At 55.7% G+C, this 23,015-nt stretch overlaps 2 protein-coding genes across 21 annotated transcripts in view; both read left to right on the plus strand.

The window, feature by feature from the left end:
• The first annotated feature begins 1,999 nt into the window (after positions 1–1,999).
• SRF (serum response factor) lies at positions 2,000–16,852 on the plus strand. 5 transcript variants are annotated; one of them, XM_075147450.1, is made up of 8 exons: positions 2,000–2,514; positions 3,982–4,248; positions 9,647–9,908; positions 10,252–10,431; positions 12,088–12,207; positions 12,938–13,129; positions 13,660–13,736; positions 14,006–16,852. In XM_075147450.1, exons 1-8 carry the CDS (start codon positions 2,071–2,073, stop codon positions 14,099–14,101), a joined length of 1,638 nt encoding a protein of 545 aa, XP_075003551.1. In that variant the 5' UTR covers positions 2,000–2,070; the 3' UTR covers positions 14,102–16,852. The 5 variants fall into 5 exon arrangements, with proteins under 5 accessions (XP_075003551.1, XP_075003553.1, XP_075003554.1 ...); XM_075147452.1 differs by lacking the exon at positions 12,938–13,129; XM_075147451.1 differs by lacking the exon at positions 10,252–10,431 and having other exon boundaries at positions 2,005–2,514.
• A 4,041-nt stretch (positions 16,853–20,893) lies between these two features.
• The window catches only part of CUL9 (cullin 9), a 31,763-nt gene continuing 29,641 nt past the window's right edge, over positions 20,894–23,015 (plus strand). For 14 of the 16 annotated variants that reach the window (XM_075147455.1, XM_075147456.1, XM_075147465.1 and 11 more), the window contains exons 1-2: positions 20,894–21,071; positions 22,237–22,845. In XM_075147455.1, coding sequence (XP_075003556.1) covers positions 20,909–21,071; positions 22,237–22,845 — 772 coding nt within the window. In that variant the 5' untranslated portion in view covers positions 20,894–20,908. The remainder of the gene's footprint in view (positions 21,072–22,236; positions 22,846–23,015) is intronic. The other 2 variants (XM_075147469.1, XM_075147470.1) reach the window with 1 other exon arrangement.

Genomic DNA, 23,015 nt, shown 5'->3' on the forward strand with positions numbered 1-23,015 from the left:
GCTCTGGTCCATTCAGAGCACAAGTGGGACAAGCATCTTTGAAAGCATCCCCAAGATGAGGATAAGGAGGGAGAGGATGGCAGCAGAAGGGATGAGCCAGCCCAAAATGAGCCAGCTCTCACCTCTTGCCTGTGCAGACTCCCCTGCAGCCTGGGGAGGAGAAGGCCTCCACATGGCCCTGCAATCAAAAGGCCCAGGGTGAGGGGGAAGGAGGGAGGAGTGTGTAAGAGTCCCATGGGCAAGAGGAACCCAAATCCTGGCACCTGCAGTGGCTATACCCTTGTGCTGAGCAGGCGGACCAGCCTGGCTCTGGCAGTCAGGTTTACATGCCTGTTACTCTTAACCTGACTGGTGCCTCCAGCCATGCAGAGGGTCTCGCTGACCCTTCCTCAGCCTAGCATGACACGGTGAGGCCTCCATCTCACCTGTGCCAGGTGTAGTTTGTGCTCAGCTTGAAGGGAGGGTGGCCAGGGCATGTGATGGGAGGCATGTGAGTCCCAGAAGCCCTGCTGGGAGCTATAAATGGCATGTGCGCTCACTGGAGGAGCATGGCTGAGGGGGAGGAGGGGGAGGCGGTGGCGGCGAGGGGGGGTGTTTGGTTTTGCAGTTACTCCCTTGCTCTGTAGGAGGTTGGCCCTAGAGAGTGGGAGACAGCTGTGAAGGCTGGTGGCAAGCATGCACGTCCTCTGAGTGATGAAGCAGATACGGAAAGGGCTTGTGCAAGCTGCAGAACCCTCCATGGGGCGCCCAGGAGGCAAAATGGGTCTATGGCAGGGCTGGTGCTGGCAGAGGTGAGGTCTTGCCCTGGGTTACAGTTCCTGTTTGTAGGACATGGTGTGGGAGAGCCCTTTTCTCAGCCAAAGATGTGGCTCTGTCTGTCCTCACAGCTTCGAGCTCTGGGTCTGTGTGGTCCCTCCCGCACCTTTGCTGACCCACATGTAGCCTGCCTTGCACCCAGTTGTCCTGCCTGCGTGGGCTGTCCCTCTCCTGTGGAGGTCCTCGTTCACACCTGAGCAGAGGACATGGCCTGTGCCACCCACTAGGAACCCTCTGAGCTGCAGAGTAGGGGTGGACATGGGCCCCTCTGTACTGGGGCCAGCTATCTCCCCAGGGGACAGGCATATAGGTGGTCTGTCCTACCCACGGATGGTTGTGGTACAGGACCCCATTCTCTCCTCCTGTGGACCCAAAGGTAGCTATGGCCCATCCTGTTAAGCAGAGACCCTTTTTTTTCTGACCAGTGCTTGGGCAATATGTATTTTGGTCATATCTGCCCAGTCCGATGCCCTGCACACCCTTGAGCACCCACGTGGCCCCCAGACCCTCTCAGTGCGTCTGCAGCCCCTCCTCCTGACCCTAGGCAGACCCTGCAGCCACCAAAGACAAGCAGGTAGCACGTTGTCCCCTGCAGGATGTGGGAACAGTAGGGGTGGAGGGTTACCTGGAGCAACACCTGGTGGAATCACTAAGAGGCAGGTGGGGTGGTGGTGGTGCAGAGCTCCTCCCGACTGCACCTTGAGGCGGGCGAGGCAGGGAGTCTCAGCCACGTGGTATGTCCCCTACGAGGACACGGGTGCCTGGAGCTGGCAGCAGGAACGGGGGAACGAGGGCTGGAAGAGCGTGTGTCTCAGCCCAGTCTCCTCCGCCCTGCCGCAGGACGGCCGGTCCGCGCCGTTCGCAGCGGCGTAACCCTGTCAGTCCTCATCGTCGACCGACCAGCCCACCCCGTCCTTGCGGCTCGGCGCGCTGTCCCTTTAAGAGCCTCCCTGCGTGTTTCAATCTGGGAGTGACGCGAGCGCAGTCGGAACGTATGCAAATCAAACACCAGCCGTCGGCCAATGGGCGCCGGCGCTTGGCGGCCGCCAGCCAATGGGGTGCCGCCTCCCGGCGGGGCGCCGGCTCGCCCCATATAAGGAGCGCCTTCGCCATAAAAGGCAACATTGTATCGCTTTATATGGGGGCGGCGCGGCGCGGCGGGGGTGGCGGCGGAGCGGGGCCGTGAGCGCGGAGCGGGCGGCGGGGCCATGGCGGGGCCGGCCTGACCCGACCCGACCTCCGCTCGCCGCCGCGATGTTGCCGAGCCAGGCCGGGAACGGCGCCGCCGCCGCGCTGGCCCGCGGCTCGGGGCTGGGCCGGTCGCCGGTGCCGGCGCCGCGTGGGGCGAACGGCGGCGGGGCGGCGGCGGCGGGGCCGCCCGGGGGCCGCCTGGAGCGGGAGGCGCTGTACAGCGGCAGCGAGGGCGACTCGGAATCGGCCGAGGAGGAGGAGCTGGGCGGCGAGCGGCGCGGCGTGAAGCGTGGCCTGGCCGAGGCAGCGGCAGCGGCGGCGGGGCCCGCGGCGGGAGCGGCGGCGGCCGCCTACGGCGGCGGCGTCGGTGGGGGCGGTGGGGCCGTGAGCGGCGCCAAGCCCGGGAAGAAGACGCGGGGCCGGGTGAAGATCAAGATGGAGTTCATCGACAACAAGCTGCGGCGCTACACCACCTTCAGCAAGAGGAAGACCGGCATCATGAAGAAGGTGCGGCCCCGGGGCTCCGGCCGGCGCGGGGGGCGGGCGGCGGCCGGGGGTGTCGGCTGGCACCCACCTACCCGTGGTCCGGCGGGAGCCCTGGCCCCTGGGCGGTGCGCGCCCGGGCCGAGTGGGGAGAACGACCGGCGGGGCCGTGCCCGGAAACGGCAGCGGCTTCCCGGCCCCGCGGGGGGGGGCAGCCCGGCACCAGCTCCTTCCGGGGGACTGCGCGGGAGCCTCCGGCGGCGCCGGTTGTCGCCTGCGGCCGGTCCCTGACGTCCGCGGGGCTCTGGGCAGGGACCTGGGCAGCCGGGAGCGGGAAGGGTGGTCACGGTCACGCAGCTCAGGGCTGGGCGATGCCGGGTGCGCTCCGCGGTCCCCAGCCGGTTGTTGCGCCTGGGGAGGCCCGTCCTGCTGCAGCCTCTGCCGGAGCTGACCGGCGCTCCGGGAGCCCTCGGGGCCCCTCTCTGCGAGTCACTGCTGGGTGCTGCGCCAGTCCTGTGGCACAGCTGGGCTGCACTGTCCGGCCAAGGGCCCAGCAGGGCTGGCTTCTTTGACCTCGGAAGGGGCCAGTGCCATGTCTCGGTCGGTCCAGAGTGCTCTCCGTGATTCCTCGTGGCTGGAGCCATTGTGCAAAGACAGATTAGAAACTTGGGGGATTTTGTGTAGTGTTGGATGCTGCTGGCTCATCTGCATCCCCGTTGGTGCTCATAGCATTCTCTGAACAACTGGGCAGTGCTGCACCCCAGCTGAGCTGGGCTTCATGCACCCTGGGAAGGTGGAAATGGTTGTGGGGTACCGCTGGGCACATCCTGGCTGCGCGGGATGCAGAATGAGGCCATCCTGTCTGTGGTAGTTCGTGTGAGATCACTGAGTGTGCCGTGATGGCATATGAAGAGTGTTCTTGCTAGCCCACAGGTCAATGCTGGGGGATGGTAGCCTCACTGTAGGGTTTTTGGGGTGCAGCTGTGCTCAGGACTGTGAAGACTGGGAGGAGAATCCGGGTCCTGGCCCCGCTGGTGTGTCAGTGAGGGGAAGGAGGTAGCAGAGACGTGTGGGCTGAGTAACATTCTCTCACATAGCTCAGCAGAGGTGAGGGGGGGAGGTATCCAAATGTGTCTGGAGAAACGGGTGGGATTTCCAGAATGGGGACAGCCCAGTGTCCCCATGTCCTCAGGCTGCTTTCCTGAGGGGACCACTCCTTTCTTGAGGCCTCTTGGCATGCACATCCCCTAAGGGCATGGTAAAGGAGATGGGAACAAAGCATGGGGCACTTCAACCTGTAGGGAACCAATTTTGGGTTGGTTTTAGAGGCTACAGCTCCTCTGGGGTGACAGGGAGCCGGAGCTGGTGTGAGCAAAAGGAGGGCCATGCTGGGGCGCAGGGATGTGCAGGGACATGTGCAGGGACTCTTGTCCTGCACTGTATGTGTCCCTGTGTCTGTGACTCCCTGTTCTTCCCTTGTGCTGCTGGCAGGCTTACGAGCTTTCCACACTGACCGGCACTCAAGTCCTGCTGCTGGTGGCCAGTGAGACGGGCCATGTATACACGTTTGCCACACGGAAGCTGCAGCCCATGATCACCAGTGAGACGGGGAAGGCGTTGATCCAAACGTGCCTCAACTCCCCAGACTCGCCCCCGCGCTCGGACCCGACCACTGACCAGCGCATGAGCGCCACGGGCTTTGAGGAGACAGACCTCACCTACCAAGTGTCTGAGTCGGACAGCAGTGGGGAGACCAAGGTAATGTTCCCGTGCTCAGCCGCATGCCTGGGCATCCTGGGGGGTACAGGCTGTGCCTGTGGGGCTGTGCTGGGAGCCCTGATCATCCCCAGCACTCCTTGAATAGCAGCTTGGGAAGCTGAGGATGGGTCCCCTTTTGCTGCGACTCCAGCGAGCTCATGCTGTAGTCTCTCAGGGCTAGCTCCTTCACTTGGCTGGCGGTAGTGGTGATTCGGAGAGGGAGGGAAGTGGGTGGCAGGTGTCCTGGCCCTGGCCTTTGCGGTGGGGCTCCCCACTGGCCCAGCCCACCCCCCTGGCCCTCTCTTAGTGCTGTTATCTTTCCCCGGGTGTCTCCATGCTCTTGCACTCATTGATAAAAATTTGATTCTGCCTCCATGGCCTTATAAGGCCTGGTTTCCCTCGCCAGAGTCCCTGGCAGGGCCCCTCACATTCCTTATAAGCTGCAGCTGTCTCTTGCTCTGGTGCTGTTTTGGAAGGGGGCAGGGAGGACATGGGGAATGGAAACATTTGGCTGGACAGACCGTTTCTGCTCCCTGCCTGGTGTCCCTGCAGGCGCAGGCCCTTGTCTGCCTGTGTTACTTGTGGCCTCTCAGCCAGGGTGCTGCAGAGGGCCTGCCCATGGGCGCAGAGTCAGGCAATGGCCCTTTTCTGCTGGAAGGGTCCTTGTCTTGTCCCTGCATCCCCTGGTGCTGTTCCTCGGAGCTGTTGCAAGAAGGCTGGCTCCTGTGTCCCTGCTGCTTCCTTTGCAGGCTGGTGCTCAGGTCCACAGGCGCTTGGAGATGGGAGGCAGGGGAGTTTGTGGTGCAAGGCTGGGACGACATGCTGAACTGGGGGTTGTGCCACAGCTTCCCAGGCCTGCGTGGAGTGCTGTTGGGTGCTGTGAGTTGCTGCAGCTCTGCTGTGCTCTCCTGTGCTCATGGCATGGGTACTGGGCTTGCTGCAAAAGCATCCTTCCAGATGAACCGTGGCCTTGCTCTAGGAGCCCTCCAGCCAATTGTATACAAGCCACAGCAGTATCCTTGCCATATAGTAGCCACTAAACATTAGGCAGACAGAACCTGACAAAGGGCGTTTGAGATCTCTGTGCTGTAATCCCAAAAGCAGTGAGATGTGCCCAGTATGTTGTCTGAGGCTGCAGGGGTGTTCAGCTGCATGTTTGCATCCTGTGGCAGCTCTGGTCATGGTGCTGCTGGGTACCCAGCAGCCACGATTCCTCTGTGCCCTCTTCTCCACATGTGTGCAGTGCTGCACCAAGGAGAAGCTTATTGCTGCTGAGCCCTGAGAAATATCAGCAGTCCCAGATCCCTGCAGGCAGAGGAGCTGTGGTGGTCCAAGGTGTTGCTGGCTGGAGAGCTCTGTGGTGGAGCCCAGAAGAGTCCCTGGGAAGGCTTCCCGCTGACGGGAGCCTAACAACAGTCCTGGCTGTCCCAGTCTGGTGTGACTCCCCTGGGTGCCTCTGATTCCTAGTGTGAACTGTGCCAGCCTTTTCCAGTAGGCAAAGGAGCCCATTGTTACCAGCAATTTCTCACTTGTGCAGCCTGTGTTTGTAAGGACTTGTGTCTCTTGGGCTTCTCTTGGGATGAAAAGACGAGTCCTGTGGGCATTTTGTAATGAGACAGATTACCTGTGCCTGGAGTAATTTGGAGGTGCAGGAAGCGCTGTGCATGGCAGCTGACCTGTTCCTGGCATGGGGCTTGTCCACATCATGTCCCTTAAGATTTTCCCTGAAAATACTGCTCGGTGGCCCCAAAGGAAGTGTGCTCTTGGGGTGCAGTTACTCTGCAGAGGAGATTTTCTTAATGCAACTTCTCTCTGCCCGCTTTCTGATGCAACCCACACTTACTGCCCTGCAAGCTCCATCCCAGTACTCACAAGTGGTAATGCTTAGTGTGGGGTGCCTTGTGGCCACAGTCAGCATTTGGTGTGGGGCTGGAGGAGCCCTGTGGCCCTGTCTTCTGCTTTACATTCTGGCTAAACCTGCCTCTGGCTGAGGGTTCTTGTCATGGCAAGCCCTGGGGCTGGGGATAGTCCCACCCTGACCCTCCCCAGTCCTGCTGTGCCTTCTGCAGGGCTGAAAGCCTGCTTTGGTGCTCTGGCAGAGATCAGACCAATTTGGATAGACCAAGAAGCCCTTTGAGGATGAAAGGAAGCCTGTGGGTGGGCCATGCTAGATGGCTGGTATCCTTGCTGAGGGGTGGGTGATACACACGGCTGGGTTACAGGAGCCTTGTTGGAGGAGGTGGCAAGAAATTAAGTGCCTGGACTGTCAGGTCCAGCCACATAGGATGCTCTGAGAGGGTTGGGCAGTTGCTCCCTGGCCTTCCTGTGAACTCTGCTTCCTGGACCTCTGTATGGACGAGATTTGGTTGTGTTAAGCTGCTGCAGTAGAGGGGGGAGCAATGCAGCCAGGCTGTTACCTGCAGTCAGCAGCCCGCTGGTATTCCTTTGCACTACAGCCAGCAGCAGCTATAAGATCCTTCTGCTGTGTCAGACCCAAATTCCCTGCTGTGGAGCTGAGCTCAGACTGCAGCTGGGACTGGGGCACGCTGTATTTTCAAGTCAGCAGCTATATCCTTATGGTGATACTGCCGTGCACTGACCTGTCTGATCTTTTGTGGGCCCCAAAGGACACTGCCCTCATGTCACCTCCTTAGTGGTGTTATGTGGGAGAGGGCGTTTTGGAGGGAACTCAGGGGCTCTAGATTGGGGTGAGAGCATGGGAGTAACCCTGATCTGGTCATCTCTTTTTGGGATGGGGGAAAGGTGGGACTTTCTGCCCCATCTGAAAAGCAGACCAGGTGTTGGAGACCAGATTGGGATTTCCCATGTACCTCCAAGGCCAGTTGTCCTGCAATGTCCATGTAATAATGCTGGCTGGGGGGTCTGAGCCATGCTGAACAGCATTGTCCCAGGCAGCCCCCAGAAGCTGTGGAGTAGGATTGTTTCTGTCTCCAGGACCCTACTATGGCCCAGGATGGGCATCAGACAGCCTGGGCCATGCCCTGTGGTCCACTCATGCTGTATAGCATTTATCAAGCATGCACAGTGGTGTGGGTCTGTGCAGACATCTGCTGCTATGCTGCATCTCTCTGCTGTGTGTTGATTCCCCAGGCACCGCTCTGCAAACTGAAGTTTGCAGTGAGCTGTGGTGGGGAATGGATGTGCAGCTGGCTTAGGAAGGGAAGGGTCTTCAGGGCTGCTGTGCTGCCTCAGGGCTTGTCCATGGTCCCTTGGGTAATCTCTGCTGAAGGTCACCCATGACTTGGTTGCTATTGAAGACTGACCTCGTGCATGTAGTCTGGGCTTTGCAGGGTGTTGGGGGGAGCTAAGGTGCCCAGAGGCTCTGAGGCATCCCAGATAGGCTATGGGGAGAAGGCGATGGGTGTCCAATCCCAACGTCTCTCCCAGTTCTCTTTGTGTACTGGGAGCTATTGCCACAGTCCAAGAGAATCACGGCGAGGAATCCGAATCTCACTTGTGGCAGAATAGGGAGGGCAGAGATGGGGCGTTAATGGTTCGAGCCTGCTGGCACAGCATCCCTCCCAAGCACCTTTGCTGTTCTGATCATACTGAGGTTTGCCCTCATGTTTCTAGGGAGTCTGGGAATCCCCCTGAGTAGGGTGCTGTGAATCTTTTGGGATGCCGCCTCCAGCCCTGAGAGTACGGAGTGTGGGGGGATGCTAAGTGCCCTGCTGCTTGAGGACTGTATCTCAGGGGTGTACAGCTATGCCAGGCGATGTCTGGGGATGAGGGAGCCTGGCTTTTCCAGCTGGGAAGAGGACCCACCCTGCTCTGCTATGGCTCCCATTGCCTAGTGGGCTGAGGGGAGCTCTGCCCTGTCACCCACGTGGGGACGGTGCCCACAGCCTCCGTGTCCCATGTGGGTTGGCAGGAGTTTGTGGTTGAGCTAATGGAAAGTGCCTCTGCTGGGCTCTACTCTGTTATCACGTGCCTTTTCTAATTCGGACTTCAGGGATTGCGGTGCCAAGGCGGAGGGGTGTTGCTCTCCTCCCTCCCCAGGCCCTGGGGCACGGCTGAGTGCCCGGGATTGGCTCCCCCTGTCCAAATTGGGCTGCCTTCCCTTTTTTAGCTGTTCGTTGAGCTGTGAATTCCTCATTCCTGGCAGCTTGTCAAGCTGGGAACAAGGCTTAGCACGTGGGAGAGCTGGGCCCACCAGCCTGCAGCGGGAGGGGTGGGAGTGTGGCAGCCTTAACTCTTCCCAGGCGTGCCGGCAGCCGTGGCAGGGTACGGGGACAGTAGGTCCCTTGTGGCCTGTGGCATAGTCTCCTGTGGAGAAGTGTATTTATGGTCTGCTCTTGGCCAGCTAAGCAGGGTGAGGCCCTGGGTATCCAAAAAGGGATTTGGGGGAAGGAGGCATGTTAGGTGAAGTGTAACTGCCAGTGGCAGCAGGGATCATGCTGGGCTTGGTTGCTTCCTGCAGATCCAAGCCATGTCCAGCCACATGCTTTGTGGCTGCGGAAACTGGGGAGTTGCATGCCCTGCAGCCTGGCATACACATTCCTCCCTTGTTTCCAGACCTAGGAGACCAGCCTCTCAAGCTAGCATTGGCCCAGCACGGGGCCCTTTTCCTCCTGGTGCTCAGCTTCCCTGGTGATGCTGTCCTCAGACAGGCATAGAGCTCCGACACTCCTTGCAGGACCGTGGTGCGTGCTGGCTGTAGCTAACATGCGGGGTCCCTTGGAAGCATTTGCCTTGTGTCCATCTGCTAGTGGACTGACAAATGGGTGCTTCCCCTGGCCAGGTTCTCCCCTTTGCTCCAGGAGATTTGTGGAGGCATTCCCCAGGGCCTGCCAAAGCAGCTGTCAGGGCTGGGTTTGGGCCTCCCTGGTGTCCGGGTTTGGCCTTACTCACCTCTCCCTTGCTGGTTTTGGTGTACAGCCTTTAAAAGCCAGTTCTCGGCTTGTTCTTAGCCACGTGTTTCCTGCCATAAGGGAAGTGGTGTGTGTTCCTGACGGGAGACAGCATGTTTGCCTTTATGTCTGTCCCTGCAGAGACTGCTTTTGCCTGTTGTGTGCCAAAAAGAGGCTGCTCTCTTCTTAGAGGCTATGGGGACTCCTGGGGAGGGGAAGGGTTGCTTCATTCCCTGGTGTCTTGCAGGGAAGTCTCTCAGGGGACCTGTGTGGCCCTGGGCTTGTATCCAAGGTTTACGCTGAGCTCTTGCCAGCTCTCCTCATGCTGCATTATTGGGCACAGTCTCCTCATGTTTGTACAAGCAACTCCTCTCTGCTACCCTGGCTCTGCTCCATGTCCTGGCAGCAGGCTATGGGGGTATGGTTTAGCACAGGGATGCAACCTACAGAGCCTGGTTTGGTCTCATGGGCAGATGTTGACCAGATCCAAGGGCTGGTCTGAGCTGTCACAATCTCTCCTTCCCCAGGACGCACTGAAACCAGCGTTCACTGTCACCAACCTGCCGGGGACAACGTCCACCATCCAGACAGCCCCCACCACCTCGACCTCCATGCAGGTCAGCAGTGGCCCGTCATTCCCCATCACTAATTACCTGGCGCCAGTGTCTGCCAGCATCAGCCCCAATGCCGTCACCAGTGCCAACGGGACAGTGCTGAAGACTACTGGAGCCAGTGCAGTGACATCTGGGGGCCTCATGCCGATACCCACCGGCTTCACCCTCATGTCAGGTCAGTGCCATTAGGGGCTGAGGACTGCATCCATCCATTTCTGCACCTGGAGTGTGTTGCTGCCCTCTCCAGAGGAGAGGAGACCTAGTGGCAGGAGGAAGCAGAGTGGTTGCTGCTGTAGGGTGAACCTGGCTGGGATTCCTTGCTTGAGCCCAGCCAGGTCAGTGGCTGGAGAAGGGTCATGTAGGGACCATTTCCTTAGAGTGCTGCTAGCTGGCCCTGCTGCTGGGAAGGGTGTGGTGGCAGGGAGCTGAGCTGGGACCCCAGGGCAGCACCGAGAAGCCTGGAGGGAGTGAAAAGAGCTGATGGTGACAAAGCCTTTCTTTCTCCCTCCTTTTGGCAGGTGCTTCCCTTTCTCCGGGGACCCCTACCATTCCTCTCACTCAGTTACAGCCGCACTCCCTGGCTCTTTCCAGCCAGCAGGGCCAGGTGGTCACGGGTACGGCTGGACAGCTGCAGCAGGCACAACAGACAGTCTTCCGCTTCCCTGCCAGAGCTGGAGGGCAGATCGTGTCGGTGACAGGTCAGCACTCGCTTCTCCTCCGCTTGCTTGAGGTGGGGGGATGGAGACGTCTGTGGGGGTCCTGGTCCTGGCCAGAGAGCTGATCCCCAACTGAGGTGGGAGCACAGACGAGGCAGAGCACAGGGCACCCTGGCTGTGGCTGTGGCGGAGAGGTTGGAAGACAGGGCAGAGAATGCTTGGCATAGGCAGGAACAGCATCCTGGGGCATACAGACCAAGGGAAGCAGTGGGTTGTCAGTCTCCTGCCCCAGGGTTTGCCCTGCGGCTAGCAAACGCCGAGGAGGCAGGTCCCTGGTGCAGCTGTGCTGAGGCTGAACTGTGCTGCTAGGAGGACTGATGGAAGGAGAACACAGGGGCTCAAATGCCCAATGGATGTTTTTTGAGTGCTGGTATTTGGCTCTGAGCAGCTGCCCTTGCTTTTGTATTTGGATCTGCAGTCAGTCACTGAACCACAGTGCAGAGGATAAATTAGGAGAGACCCAGAGCAGAGGAGGGAGTGGTGCTGCAGCGCTGCCTTGTGTGCATTGTCCTTTGTAGGAATTTCTTGTTGCGCTGAGTCAAGGCTCTCCAGGTGTTATACTGGGGCTGGACATGCTCCTGGCTGGAGTTTCAGAGCAGGGCTAGAGTCTCCTTTGTGGGGGCAGCCATCATCTAAGGACCATCACTGAGAGTGACACAGTATTTCTTGTGTCCTGCCTGTTGTGCCCAAGTTGATGAGTCTGATAGCCTGCATGCTTTCTTGCAGCCCTTATGGCTCCTGTGGACCCTGGCAGATAGTGTGATCCCATGCAAGGGGACTGGATTTCCCTCGTGATCTGGAGAAGCTAAGAGAATAATGGACGTGTGTCTCTGGTGTGGTGCATGGGGAGATGTCCAGTCTGAGCAAGGTGGTTCGTGATTCCTGCTCTCTGGCATCCCTTGCTCTTCCCTCTGGAGACAGGACCTGAGCCTGAGGGAAGCTTTCTGTGCCAAGCTCCATCTCTGGAGCTGAAGAGCTTTGCAGTGAGTGGGCTTGGCCAGAGACTGTGTGGCCATGCCCCTGCAGCTCTGGGATGCACACCTTGTGGCCCAGTGGTCTCTAATTCCTGTGTAGGGCACTGTGATGTCCTTGAGATCACAGGCTAGGTGAGATAGCTGTTCCCAAGTGCCCTGTGGAGGATGGAGCTGTGCTCCAGAGTATGAAGGCAGCAGGGCCCAGCTGGCCTGGGCATTTGGGCTCTCGCAGTTCTGCAAGATGATTCTTGCAGGGCTGGCAGAGCATGGGCAGTGCTGGGGGCATGTGCTGGGCCCTCTCCTCCCAACATCTGTGCTGTGTCTTGGTGGAGCCAGGAATGCTGAGGAGGGCCCTAGACATTCCTGAACCATGCCTGGGAGCTGGACAAAAGCTATTGTGGCCTTTCCTTTTCTCTCTGGAGCCCTGTAGGCCAGCTAACCCCTCCTTGGCCCCTGTGTGCCAGGAAAGAGCAGGTTTTGGCCTGCTCTTAGGTCAGGGCCTGGTTTCTGCCACGTGCTGCTTTTGGCTAGCCTTCCCCAGCACAGTGCAGAGCCACACTGTGGAGCTGTGTGAGGCCACAGAAGGACTGGGGGGCTTTCATGTGGCCCAGAGTACCTGTATCCCTGCTGAGCCACAGGCTCACGGGCTCCTCTCTCTCCCCAGGTGGTACCATGGCTCAGCAGGTCCCAGTCCAGGCGATCCAGGTGCACCAGGCACCGCAGCAAACGTCTCCCTCTAGTGACAGCAGCACTGACCTTACCCAGACCTCTTCCAGCGGAACAGGTAATTGGGACATTATGGTAACCATGTTCTGTCTTTCTTCCTAACCACTGCTGATAACAACCCACACCAACAGACCTCACGCCTGCTCTCTGCCCAAGATCCTTCTCTATCCCAGCCTTTCTGACAGTTTCCCAGGTGTATTTATTCCTGTTGACAGCCCCTGTGCTACGCTATATCTAGATAGATGCTGCCAGCCATAGGGCACCTTACAAGGGATTTCAGAGGCTCTCCAGACACATCATCTGCTCTTACTTGCAGTATGGAGCTGGGAACAGATTGCCCGCTTATCAGATGGTTTCTTAGTGAGCCAGCATTGCCCCTAGCACAAGACATTGGCTCACATCTACTTGAGATTTTTACTGTATATGCAGAGCACACCTCTGTCAGCAAAATCTGAGTTCAGGTGCCTGGATGCAGGCTGAATCCAGTTCAACAGCTTTATTAAAGCTTTATCAGGAAACTTGTATCTCAAGTTGAATTCAGTCCTGGGATATTTGGCTACGGTGCTTTTCTGCCCTCTCATACTCACTCATGAAAGGAGAGGTTTGAGCTCTCCTGCCTGTTCCCTGGGGCTTTTCCCCAAGAGCTTGGGAGAACAAGATGGGTATCTTCATGCACCTGCTGCTTCAGGACAGCATGCCAAGGGTGGCTGAGGGAGGGGTGCTGAGCAGGTGTGTGAGTGTAGCAGACTCTTTTCGTGTGGCTCACATGTAGTCTGTCCTGGTGCCAGTGACCCTCCCGGCGACCATCATGACGTCGTCTGTGCCAACCACGGTGGGTGGCCACATGATGTACCCCAGCCCACACGCGGTGATGTACGCGCCCACATCTGGCCTTGCGGATGGTGGACTTGCAGTCCTCAACGCTTTCTCACAGGCCCCCTCAGCGATGCAGGTGTCCCACGGCCAGGTCCAGGATCAGGGTAAGACAGCTGTCTGGGTCAGGTGCTCCCTTAAGTGCTCTGACACCCTGATTTGTCTCATGTCTCATGTATTTATGTTGTATATTAATTTCAAAGAATTTTCGTCTAAGCAGTCCTGGTGGCTGTACAAAGGCCTGGCAAGGGTGATGCTTGATGTGCGCTTTTAGATCCCGCCACTCTCCTATGCAAAGGATTGCTTGAGCTATTTGCTGGGGAAAAAGAGTGAGGGTTGCTGGGACGGGTAGCATATGGGGCAAGCAGTGGAGGGAGCTAGGAGACTCTAGAGAGGACATGTGGTTGCATGAGGGCGTGAAGCAGCATGAAGCTATGCAGGCAAGACATGGATTGAGGGCTTGTGCCTGCTTCTCCCAGCATTTGGAAAACTAGCGCATGTGGCTTTCTCCTGGGATGCCGCCATGCATGCAAACAGGCACATTCATCCTTGCTAAGCTCTGTGGAGCTCAGAGAAAGGACCCATGGGGGAGCACTGTTTAAGGTACGATCTCATTTGTGTGCTCTCTCTGTGGCAGGTGGCGTCCCCCAAGTGTTCCTGACAGCCCCATCAGGCACCGTTCAGATCCCAGTCTCAGCTGTCCAGCTTCACCAGGTAGGCGCAGAGTGGTACTTGCACGTGTTCAGGGGGTGTCCTTGCTCTGCCCCTGCCTGCATATACTTTGTGGGTCTGGGCAGACCCAGGCCCTTGGGTAGGGTCAGTCCTCAGTTCTGGGAAAGCTGTCAGTGCCACCCACCCTTGGGTGAGGAAGTCTTGCCCTCCTTGGACAGGTGCCCAGAAAGGACAGTGCCACCCTGGCAGCTGGCACACATGGTCTCAGGGCATGCTGTCCCCCAGTGCTTCCTCCTCCCTTTTCTCTCTAGATGGCTGTCATCGGGCAGCAGAGCAGCAGTGGCAGCAGCCTGACGGAGCTGCAGGTGGTCAACTTGGACACCTCACACAGCGCCAAGAGTGACTGAGAGGCCTCTGCTGCCGGCCTTGTGCTGTCCCTGGCTTGTCATGCCAGTGCTGGGGCTGGTGGCAATTCCTTCTCGTACAGACTGCACCAGTTATTTATTGTTGCCTTTTCACGTTTCCTTCATCCACACATGCACACGCACACACACACGCACCCACCCCCACACACATAAACACAGGCATGCGCATGGGGCTGCAGGACCCACCTGGGGTGGAGCTGTGCTGGGGCCATGCAGGGCTTAGGGGCGTTTGGAAGCTGTGATAGCTGTGCTTGTCTCACGCCAGCCAAAGAAACTTGTCTCTTGAGGGGAGGATTGCTCTGTGCTGTAAATAAATACTGTGGGCCATTCCCAGCTGGAAGCTCTGGCTCCTTCTGGGTACTCCGAGTCACCTTGCCCATGAGCGTTTGCTCTGCATGAGGCTCAGCTCAGATCCAGAGCCGTCTTGCGGGCGCAGCTTGGAGTGGAGCAGGCCAAGGCTGTGCTGCTGGCCTCAGCAATGTGCCTTTGTGGGGGTGACAGGTCCTGGCCACAGCAACTCATCCTGGGCTCTGGACAGGGGAGAGTGGCCAGCTTGCATGTGCATCTCTAGTTGGGCCTGTGTGCCCTCCCTCTGGAGGGCAGGGCACAGCCTGCAGCATGTGGCCCTGTCCTCCTCGTATGCACTACAGTGAGCCCTCTGCCCTCAGTGCCTCCTCACTGGGCTGTCTGGAAGATTTGCAACCTGCCTGGCTCTGCCCCGGCAGCTGCCCTCACACAGCTGAGGTGGTCAGTGGATGCCCAGGAGTACAACGATGCCCCAGAGAGCTCCTGGGGAGCTCTGTGGCCGGCCCAGCCCCACACTCTTCTCTCAGCCCTCGCACTGCTTGTGGACTCCGTACACCCAGGGGAATATGGCTGGGTCTTTCGCACATCCTCCTGCAGTTCCAATCAGCGCTTTCTAAATTTCTGTGTCTGATGCAAGGTGGAGAAACAATTCAAGTGTCAAACGGAAGAGCCCATGGGGGGCACTGAGCTGCTGGGCAGGTGGCAGACTCTTCCTCTGAGCACTAGGGTGACCTGCAGGCCATCCTGGGCTGTGGAGGAGCCGCTGTGATGCCTGTGCAGGCTCAGCAAGGAGAAGGGAGAAGGGCTGGAGCGTGCTTGGTCCTGCACGGGAGTTGCTGTGAATGGCTCTGCTACCTAGCCCTGCCCCTGGAGGGAGAGTGAGCAAGTGAGAGAAGCTGCTGAATCCTTAGGGGAAGAAGCAGCTACCATAACTTTTTTTTTTTAAGTTAAAGACGAAAGAAGCCTTGGAGTAAAAAAAAAAAAAAAAAAAAAAAAAAAAAAAAAAAAAGAAAATTACTTTATTTTTCTAAGTGTTAAACTCAGTATTTATGTAATTCTTTAAGGAATAAAAGTTTGGCTCCTGTACAGTTTTCATGGGGTTTGTACCAGGGGGATGGGAGAGGGGAGGGTGGGCATGGAGGCAGGAAAGGGGCCTTGCTTTTGAGTTTGTATCGTAACCTTGGACATGTTCCCTCAGCATTAGCGTTTAAGCTGCGCTCTCCACCTACCAGCATCTGCCAGGGATCAAGCTGAACCAAGCGGGATGCTTGTTTCCCACTTACCTGTACTGAGAACTCAATACCCATCATTTTGGGCTTAACAGGCAGAAGGCAAGTGAAGCAGTCTCTAGAAGTGGGAAACCCATCTCTCAGGAGCAAGGGGCTTGCAGTGTGCCTGGGAGCCAGAGATGGGCTGGGTTTTCTGATGGCTGCCCTGTTCGCTTCTGGTCCTGGGACCTGTCACTGCTCTTGGTGTGGAGCAGTGCTACCTGTGACTGCCTAAGGGATATGGGCATCCCCACTCCTCCCCGGGTGGCGAGTGGCCAGCAATGGCTGATCCCTGCTCTCCCTGCTCACTGTGCAGGTAGCATCTCCTGAACTCCTAGCTGATGTTCTGGCCTGTAGTTCCCCCTCTACAGCTGTTCCTTAGTGCACAGATGTGGACAGGTCCCCTCCAAGCACCCTGTGCAAAGAGCTCCCAGAACGGTCTTTCAGCCCTCGGTCTGTTATGCAACCTGGGAAGGGCTTGTGGGGAGTGGGATGGCCCACTGGTGAGAGTAACATTGCATGCTGCCTCCCCTTAGTATCCTTGCTCTAAGAGTGATGCATATCCCGCAGCTCGGAGCATGTGGGAGTGCTGTGCCGTGCCACACTGCTAGATGTATGAAAGCTGCTCAGTGATGCTTCCAAAACAAGGCTGGGTACCTAAGAGTTCATCCAGGGAGAAGAATGGGGTTGGGGTTTGCATTGTCCTTTGCCCCAGTGCATCACTGTGGCCTGGCTTTGCTCCGCTTTGCTTGTGCTAGCAATGTGGAGCAGAGCTGTTAGGCCGGGATGGCAGGAGTGCTCCTGCTGCTATAGGGTGTCTGCATCCCTTCCCTGGCTCCCCAAAGGCAACTGCTGGTTAAACGCTAATGGTGTATTTTATTTAAGTGCAGACTTGTAAGAACACTTGTGTATCAGGGATGAAATGGCATTTATTGTGTGGTGACATTTTTAGTTCATTTTACTGGTTTGAGGGTTGTGTGTGCGCGTGTGTGCGTGTGTGTACGCATAAGTGTGTGTGAGATTTTTTTTTTTTCCCCTCCAGTTTCCAGGGTTGTGTTTCTGGAAGGATGTGGAAGTAATCACAGTACTATGTACAGAGCTTTCTTTTGTATTAAAAAAAAATTACTCTTTCAATAAATGTTATCATTTTGTGCACAGATTTGGGATCTTGGCCATGCTTTGTGGGAGGGGACAACACACACCTGAGGGCTAATGAATGGGGATCAGAGGCAGATTCCTGCACCTATTTGTGTAATGCGGAAGGTGGAGGGGCTGTCTGGGCATGATGTGGCAAAGAAGGGCTCTTTGCAAAAGTCTCCATCCCCACTGTGTCCTGCACAGGTGCAACCTGACCAGCTGGACTTCTACTCTGGGAGACTCGGAGCCAGTGGGTGGGCCAGAGGGGGCCTGTGGTGGACAGCAGGGCTGTGAGGGCTGTCCTTTCTGAAAGCTCGGGAACGGTGCTGGTGAGCAGGGCATGGTGTCAAGTCAAGAGAAATAAAAACCAGGAATGAAGAGTAACGGGGACTATTGAAAAAGAAAACAATTGTTCTGATTCATGGGTGTTAACAGGGAGGAGCAGGAGGACCTCAAGTAAGAGTTAAAACAGGGAGGACAAATAGCCCATGTTGCTTATGGAGTAGTTAGGCAATAACTAAGGCCTAGGAAGAGGAATTTTTGTCATTGTAACATCAAAGAAAAGATGATCCCTAGGCCTGGCCCCAGGTGGATTATATATTTATATATTGATAACCTACCCAAAACCAAAGGAGGACAGAGATATTTTTCAGTAGTGACAGAGGTATTTCCAAGATAGATAAAAGTTTTGTATGAAGATGCTGTTGTTAAGGTAGTGTTTACCTGATATGGGACTCAACAGATAAGTGATGCTGGCCAATGCTCTGTCATCATGGGAGATATCATGCAGCTGGCTTCTCAGAGCATCCAGACATGGTGGTTGGTGTGTGCAGTACCATCCCCAGGCCTCTGGACAAGGACAAAGAACAAACTGGGCTTTAAAACAGTTGGAAGGCTGCAGGCAGAACAGCTTCCTCTGACATTGACAGGCATCTGATCCAGGTCTCAAATGAAAATGAGGTTGTTTCCCCTCCCCTCTTCCAAGTCCATTACTTTTGGACAGCTGATGTCCATGTTCAGCATGCCTACACAGATATGTCTCGTGGTTCAGCACCACAAAACCTGTATCAGCACAAGTAACCATTTGTGCTCAGGGGTCTGTGTATGACATATAAAACTCCTAACATGGAGTAAGATACCACAGACATAATCTTTATTTTTAGGATAAATGACAGACTAAGCATGGTATCAAGACCATCAGAGCCAAGACATAGGCAAGGCATATGAATATCGCAGAAAATCTTTCAGTGTCACAAACAAGATGCCTGTGTCCTATCCAGCCACTGCCATTTATTGCCGGTGACAATTTTGGCTATGGGATGTTGCCAGCTGATGTTACCAGCCAGGCTGCATTTCCTGCTGCAGACCATTATCACCACCTCGTGTTTGTGACATTAAACACAGCAGTGTTGCAGGTGCAGTACATGCACAAAATAACAGCTACCAAGAACAGAGGAAAATAGCAATGGTTGTGCATGTAGTATCAGCTTTTATGTAGTTGTGTGGCATTTAGAAAGTTATTTTCCCTTTCATTAGTGCAAACCGGAGTTGAAGGGACTTATAAACAGAAAACATGATATAAACAAATACCAGTTTGATCCTCTAAATTTTAACAATGCCTTGGGAGTTAATAGGGAAGGAAAATGACATGTTAATGGAAAACACAGAAATTTCAAGAGCATCCATGGGATTCTGGAAAGAGAGCATCGATAGCATCAAGAGAGGTTACACATACTAATGGAGAAGTGAAGAGGCTGGCTTGGAAACACAAACATTTACAGTCCACCATTGGTGCCACACCTTTAGAGGATGGTCCCCACAGACTGATGCATCACTGCACTGATTTATCCAGCCTATAGTTAATTGCAATAATATTGTTTGTATTAATTGCTGATTGCTATTGTAAAACATGGAAATCGTCTCATCAGTTGCATTAGTACTAAGGGTAGACATGAGGTTGGGCACATACATGAAGTTGCTCCAGGATCAAATAAGAAAGCAGGCTCTCAACCATTTAGTCTTTGACTTTAATGTTTATAATTTAAAACAAATGTTAACAGACCGATAGAAACCTGCACCTACTGGATTGTAGCTAACTGCTGTGAGGCCTGTCAAGGAAGTGAAATATGGGCAAAGGATAAGAATTTAGATTTTATGGCATGGGCATTACAGATCAGTATAGCACCAAAGCAGGAAAGGAACTGGAAACAGGCCAAGCTTGTGTGCAACTGGCTTCAATTGCCTCTCTAGCAACATTGAGAATAGGACAGTCTTACAACCCAAACCTGCTGAGAGCGAGCACAGTTTTCACTGATGTAAGCCAAAGAAAGTGCAGGGAGGGTGGGGGTGCAGGGCTGAAATTACCCCAGAACCCCAAGCCTGAAGAAGCTGCTGCGCTGTAATTTTTGCTTAACGCTGCGTTTGCAATAACGTTAGTGCTGACATTACATGTTTTTAGCCTTCTTTTCACCTGTCCTGCAAAGGTCCTTAGCATAAGTTCATTAATCATCAGAGAAACCATACCAACACACAGTGTAACACAAGCATCTTGAGCTCTTGCAGATGCAGTCTTCAGCTCCCAACCTCAATTTTTTCTCGTTTCTAATATTAGCTAGGAGAATCAGAAGATAGTCTGATTTTTCATATTTTTCTGTCCCTCACACCCATTTCTAGCGTGCAGGCAACATAGGGCGGCAGACGCTCCGTCACACACGGTTGGAGTGTGCCACTACAAACAGGTCCCCCCGCTCCCAGGAGCCAGCCTAGGCCTGCGTCCCCCGCAGGAGGCCGGGCTGTCGGGCCGCCCCCGCGGGAGGTGCACGCCGCGGGGCGGGGCGTCCCAGGCGGGGCGTCCCAGCCCCGGCCCCGGCCCCGGCCCCGGCTTGGTGCTACTGGGCAGCACCGGACCCCCAGGGCCTGCGGAACCCGAGCGAAACGCTCAGGCCCGCGGAACGGCGGGAGGCGCCCGGGCCGGGAGCACCAGCAGAGCGCAGGGGCGGACCATGCAACGATTTCGCCCCTCCCCTTCCGCAAGCTCTCGTAGACCTCGCCGCCACCCGTAGTGGGCGTGGTCTGCACGCCCGTGCGTGCCGGGGACCCGGAACTGGGGAGTTGCAGCGGTGGGGCGTTGGTAGGTGCGGGTCGCGGTGCTGTTTCCGGTCCCCTCCCCTCGCGGCGGTAGAGGGAGCGGGTGGGCCGGTGCCGCTTCGCGCCGCCCTTGGCGGAAGCTGCGAGTCTCGGCCGCGTCGTCGCCGTGGGCTATTAATGGTGCGGAAGGAGAACTGAAAGGGCACCGGGTGAGGACGGGACCTCCCGAGGGGGCCGACGGGGGAGGGGGCGCCTCCTTTTCCCCGTGTCGGGGCAGATCTGGGGGATAAGCCGTCTCCCCGTGTACCGGGGCCGGGCCCCATTGTCCCCTGCCCCGCTGCGGCAGCGCTGCGGCAGGCCTAGTTGCGGCTCCTGGGGCGGGGACGAAGGGGCAGCGGTGAGCAAAGAGACGGGAAGGTGGAGCAAGGCTTGCTGAGATGTCTGGAACGGTCCGGAAGAAAACCCGTCGTTTCCGCGGCGGCCATTGCCGAGGCAAATCGTTCTTAGAGGCCCTTGCTGGTTTCCACGTGCAGGCAGGCCTCCGGCCCTGCCGTCCCGGGGGTGTGACGGGATGCTCTGCCTGCCTGTGCACAGGCTGTGCTGGGCTGCACTTCTGAACCGGGGGCCACAGTGCTTTATGGACTCTACATCATAGCTGGCATTTGCCATCCATTTGCTACAACTCTGAAACTTACTGTAGTGCATGTATTTAAGCAGTCTAACAATTTAACTGTGGGCTGTCATAGGCTCTAATGTGCCTCATTCATCATACGCATTGCAGCTACTTCTTCAGGTGCCCTAAATCCAAATTCTCCCCTACCTAGCTACAAATCCTTTTGGGCCCCTTCTGATAGTTCTGCTCTAAAGAGATTTTTTCATGCTAAATGCCATGATGCGGGGATGGGGTGAAGTTATCAAAATAATGCTTCACAGAGACTTTTGTTTTACTATGAATTTTATTTTGTATGAGCCTCTTGGGGTAGGGTTTTTTATGCATTGTACAAGCACAGTTAGGAAAAACAATTGTTTGGCTTATAGTGCAGCATCTAAACACTATTACAAAGCACAGGAGAATAACTTGGTCCTTTTATTACAGAGAAACTGCAAGATTTCCAGCTGGCTTGCTGCAAACTCCAAAGAAGGCACAATTGAAGGTAGGTATGAATTTCTCAGGAGTTCAGGCTTTTTCTTTCTGCACCTGGGAAACATCTTTAATGTGCCTATCATCATCTTTGACGGTATCTTCTTTGGTTGTACATGGATTGACTATTTCCTATCTATGTAAACTCCTTTTTTGAGAATGACTTGTGTTACCATCAGCTGAACAGCATGTTGCTTCACTGCTTCTCTTGCTAGTACATGTAGGTGACAACAAGAGGGCCTGTTCATGTGTTTCCACTGCCACCTGCCTGAGCTCCTCTGAGAACCTTCTTATCAGACTCTGATCTGGCATCCTTTGTACTAAGGAAGTCAGTCCATTGTGTGTGGTATTGTCTGCAGTTGGCCACCTGATTGCTGGCACTCAGTCTTAGACAGCAAATTATTTCATGCTCCTGTTTGCATAGATGAAAGCAGAGAAGTGTCATGGCTTCTTCTTTGTAGTCCTAAGGTATGCAGAACAATCAGGCAGCAGAGAGTAGCAATCTTTTCATTTTGTTGAATTTGCCTATTGACTAAACATTGTAAAGGCAAAGAATATTTGAGAGGAGGTCAAGGAGGAAATACTGAGTGGCTTTTGGATAGTGACCTGACTTGGTGTCTATGAACTTAATCTGAGAAATTGCTGGCTATTTTCTTCAGGGCCTGGTGACTCAAGTTAGGTCCAGCTCCACAGTGAGAGAGAGTGTCTGCCTGAAGCCTTGAGCTCTAGGTAAACTTGCAGTCTAAACAGATATAAATGGTAAATAACAAAAGCGAGGACAGAAGTGCAAAAGCAGCAACTTGCGCAGGGTCATGTTGTGGACAGTGGCAGAGATGAGAACAGGACCCAGGTCTCTTGTCGTTATTTGCTGTCTTATAAGAGGATCTGGATGGGCCCATTTTGCCTTGATTTTTTTGAGGAGAACCTCTTTCTATGTGTGCCAGTAATGCTGGGAACAGGGTTTGTATATGAAACACTCCTCATTTTCTTGGAGGGGGGATGTGAGCTTCTGCAAAATGGGGTTTTCTTCAGAGCTTTATGCTGGGTGCAGGATCTCAGGATCAAAAGCTGTCCCTCAGCCACTTCTGCTGTCAAGCAACTGAGATGCTTGCTCATGCTTTCCCTGGCATGCAGCTCAGAAATAAAACCTTGCCTCTGCTTCCCCTCTGTCTCTGCAGGCGCATTTCCTGTCATGGTGGATGAGAGGCATAATGGCAACCTGGTTGTGCACCTGGGACCCAAACTGCAGGCCTGCCCAGAAGAGCTGATCCGGCAGCGGCGAGGCCACGACGGCCAGCCTGAGTACCTGATCCAGTGGAGTATCGTTAGCTTGGAAGAGAGAGCAGTGGGAGGCAGCAGTGCCTCCTCTGCAGAGACCAAGCTGGAGAACATCTCGTTGTGGATGTCTGCAGAAGAGGTCTGTGCCAGCTGCCCGGCGCTGCTCGGCAAGAGGAAGCTGGAAGGGCAGTGGGTGAAAGAGGAGAAGGCAGCCAGCCCATTCACTGCAGATGTCCCGCTGGATGAAACCTCGCTGCTGGAGATGAAGGCTGATGTCAGGAGCCTGGTGCAGCGAGCTAGCCGACAGATGGCTGAGACCGGGGCCCCCGAGTCCTCCATCCTCAACACCATCCATGTGCTGAGCGCATATGCCAGCATTGGCTCGCTGGCGGGTGCCTTCAAGGAGACGGGAGCCCTCGACTTGCTGATGAAGATGCTGTGCCACAAGGAGAAGCAAATCCGCCGCAGTGCCGGCAAGATGCTGAGGGCCCTGGCTTCGCATGATGCAGGTGGGGACTGCTACAGCTCAGTGCCGCTGAGGAGGTGCTGCTGGGCAGCTGAGGGGTGCCAGTCCTTCTGCAGGTGTGGGATGCCTGGGAAGCAGTGTGTCTCGGGGCTTGTTGGCAAAAGAGGAAAAATCATACTGGAGCTTCCGAGCGTCTCCTTGGTCGTAGTTGTC

This window comes from Calonectris borealis, chromosome 3 (genome assembly GCF_964195595.1).
Source record: "Calonectris borealis chromosome 3, bCalBor7.hap1.2, whole genome shotgun sequence".
NCBI classification, from domain to species: Eukaryota; Metazoa; Chordata; class Aves; order Procellariiformes; family Procellariidae; genus Calonectris; species Calonectris borealis.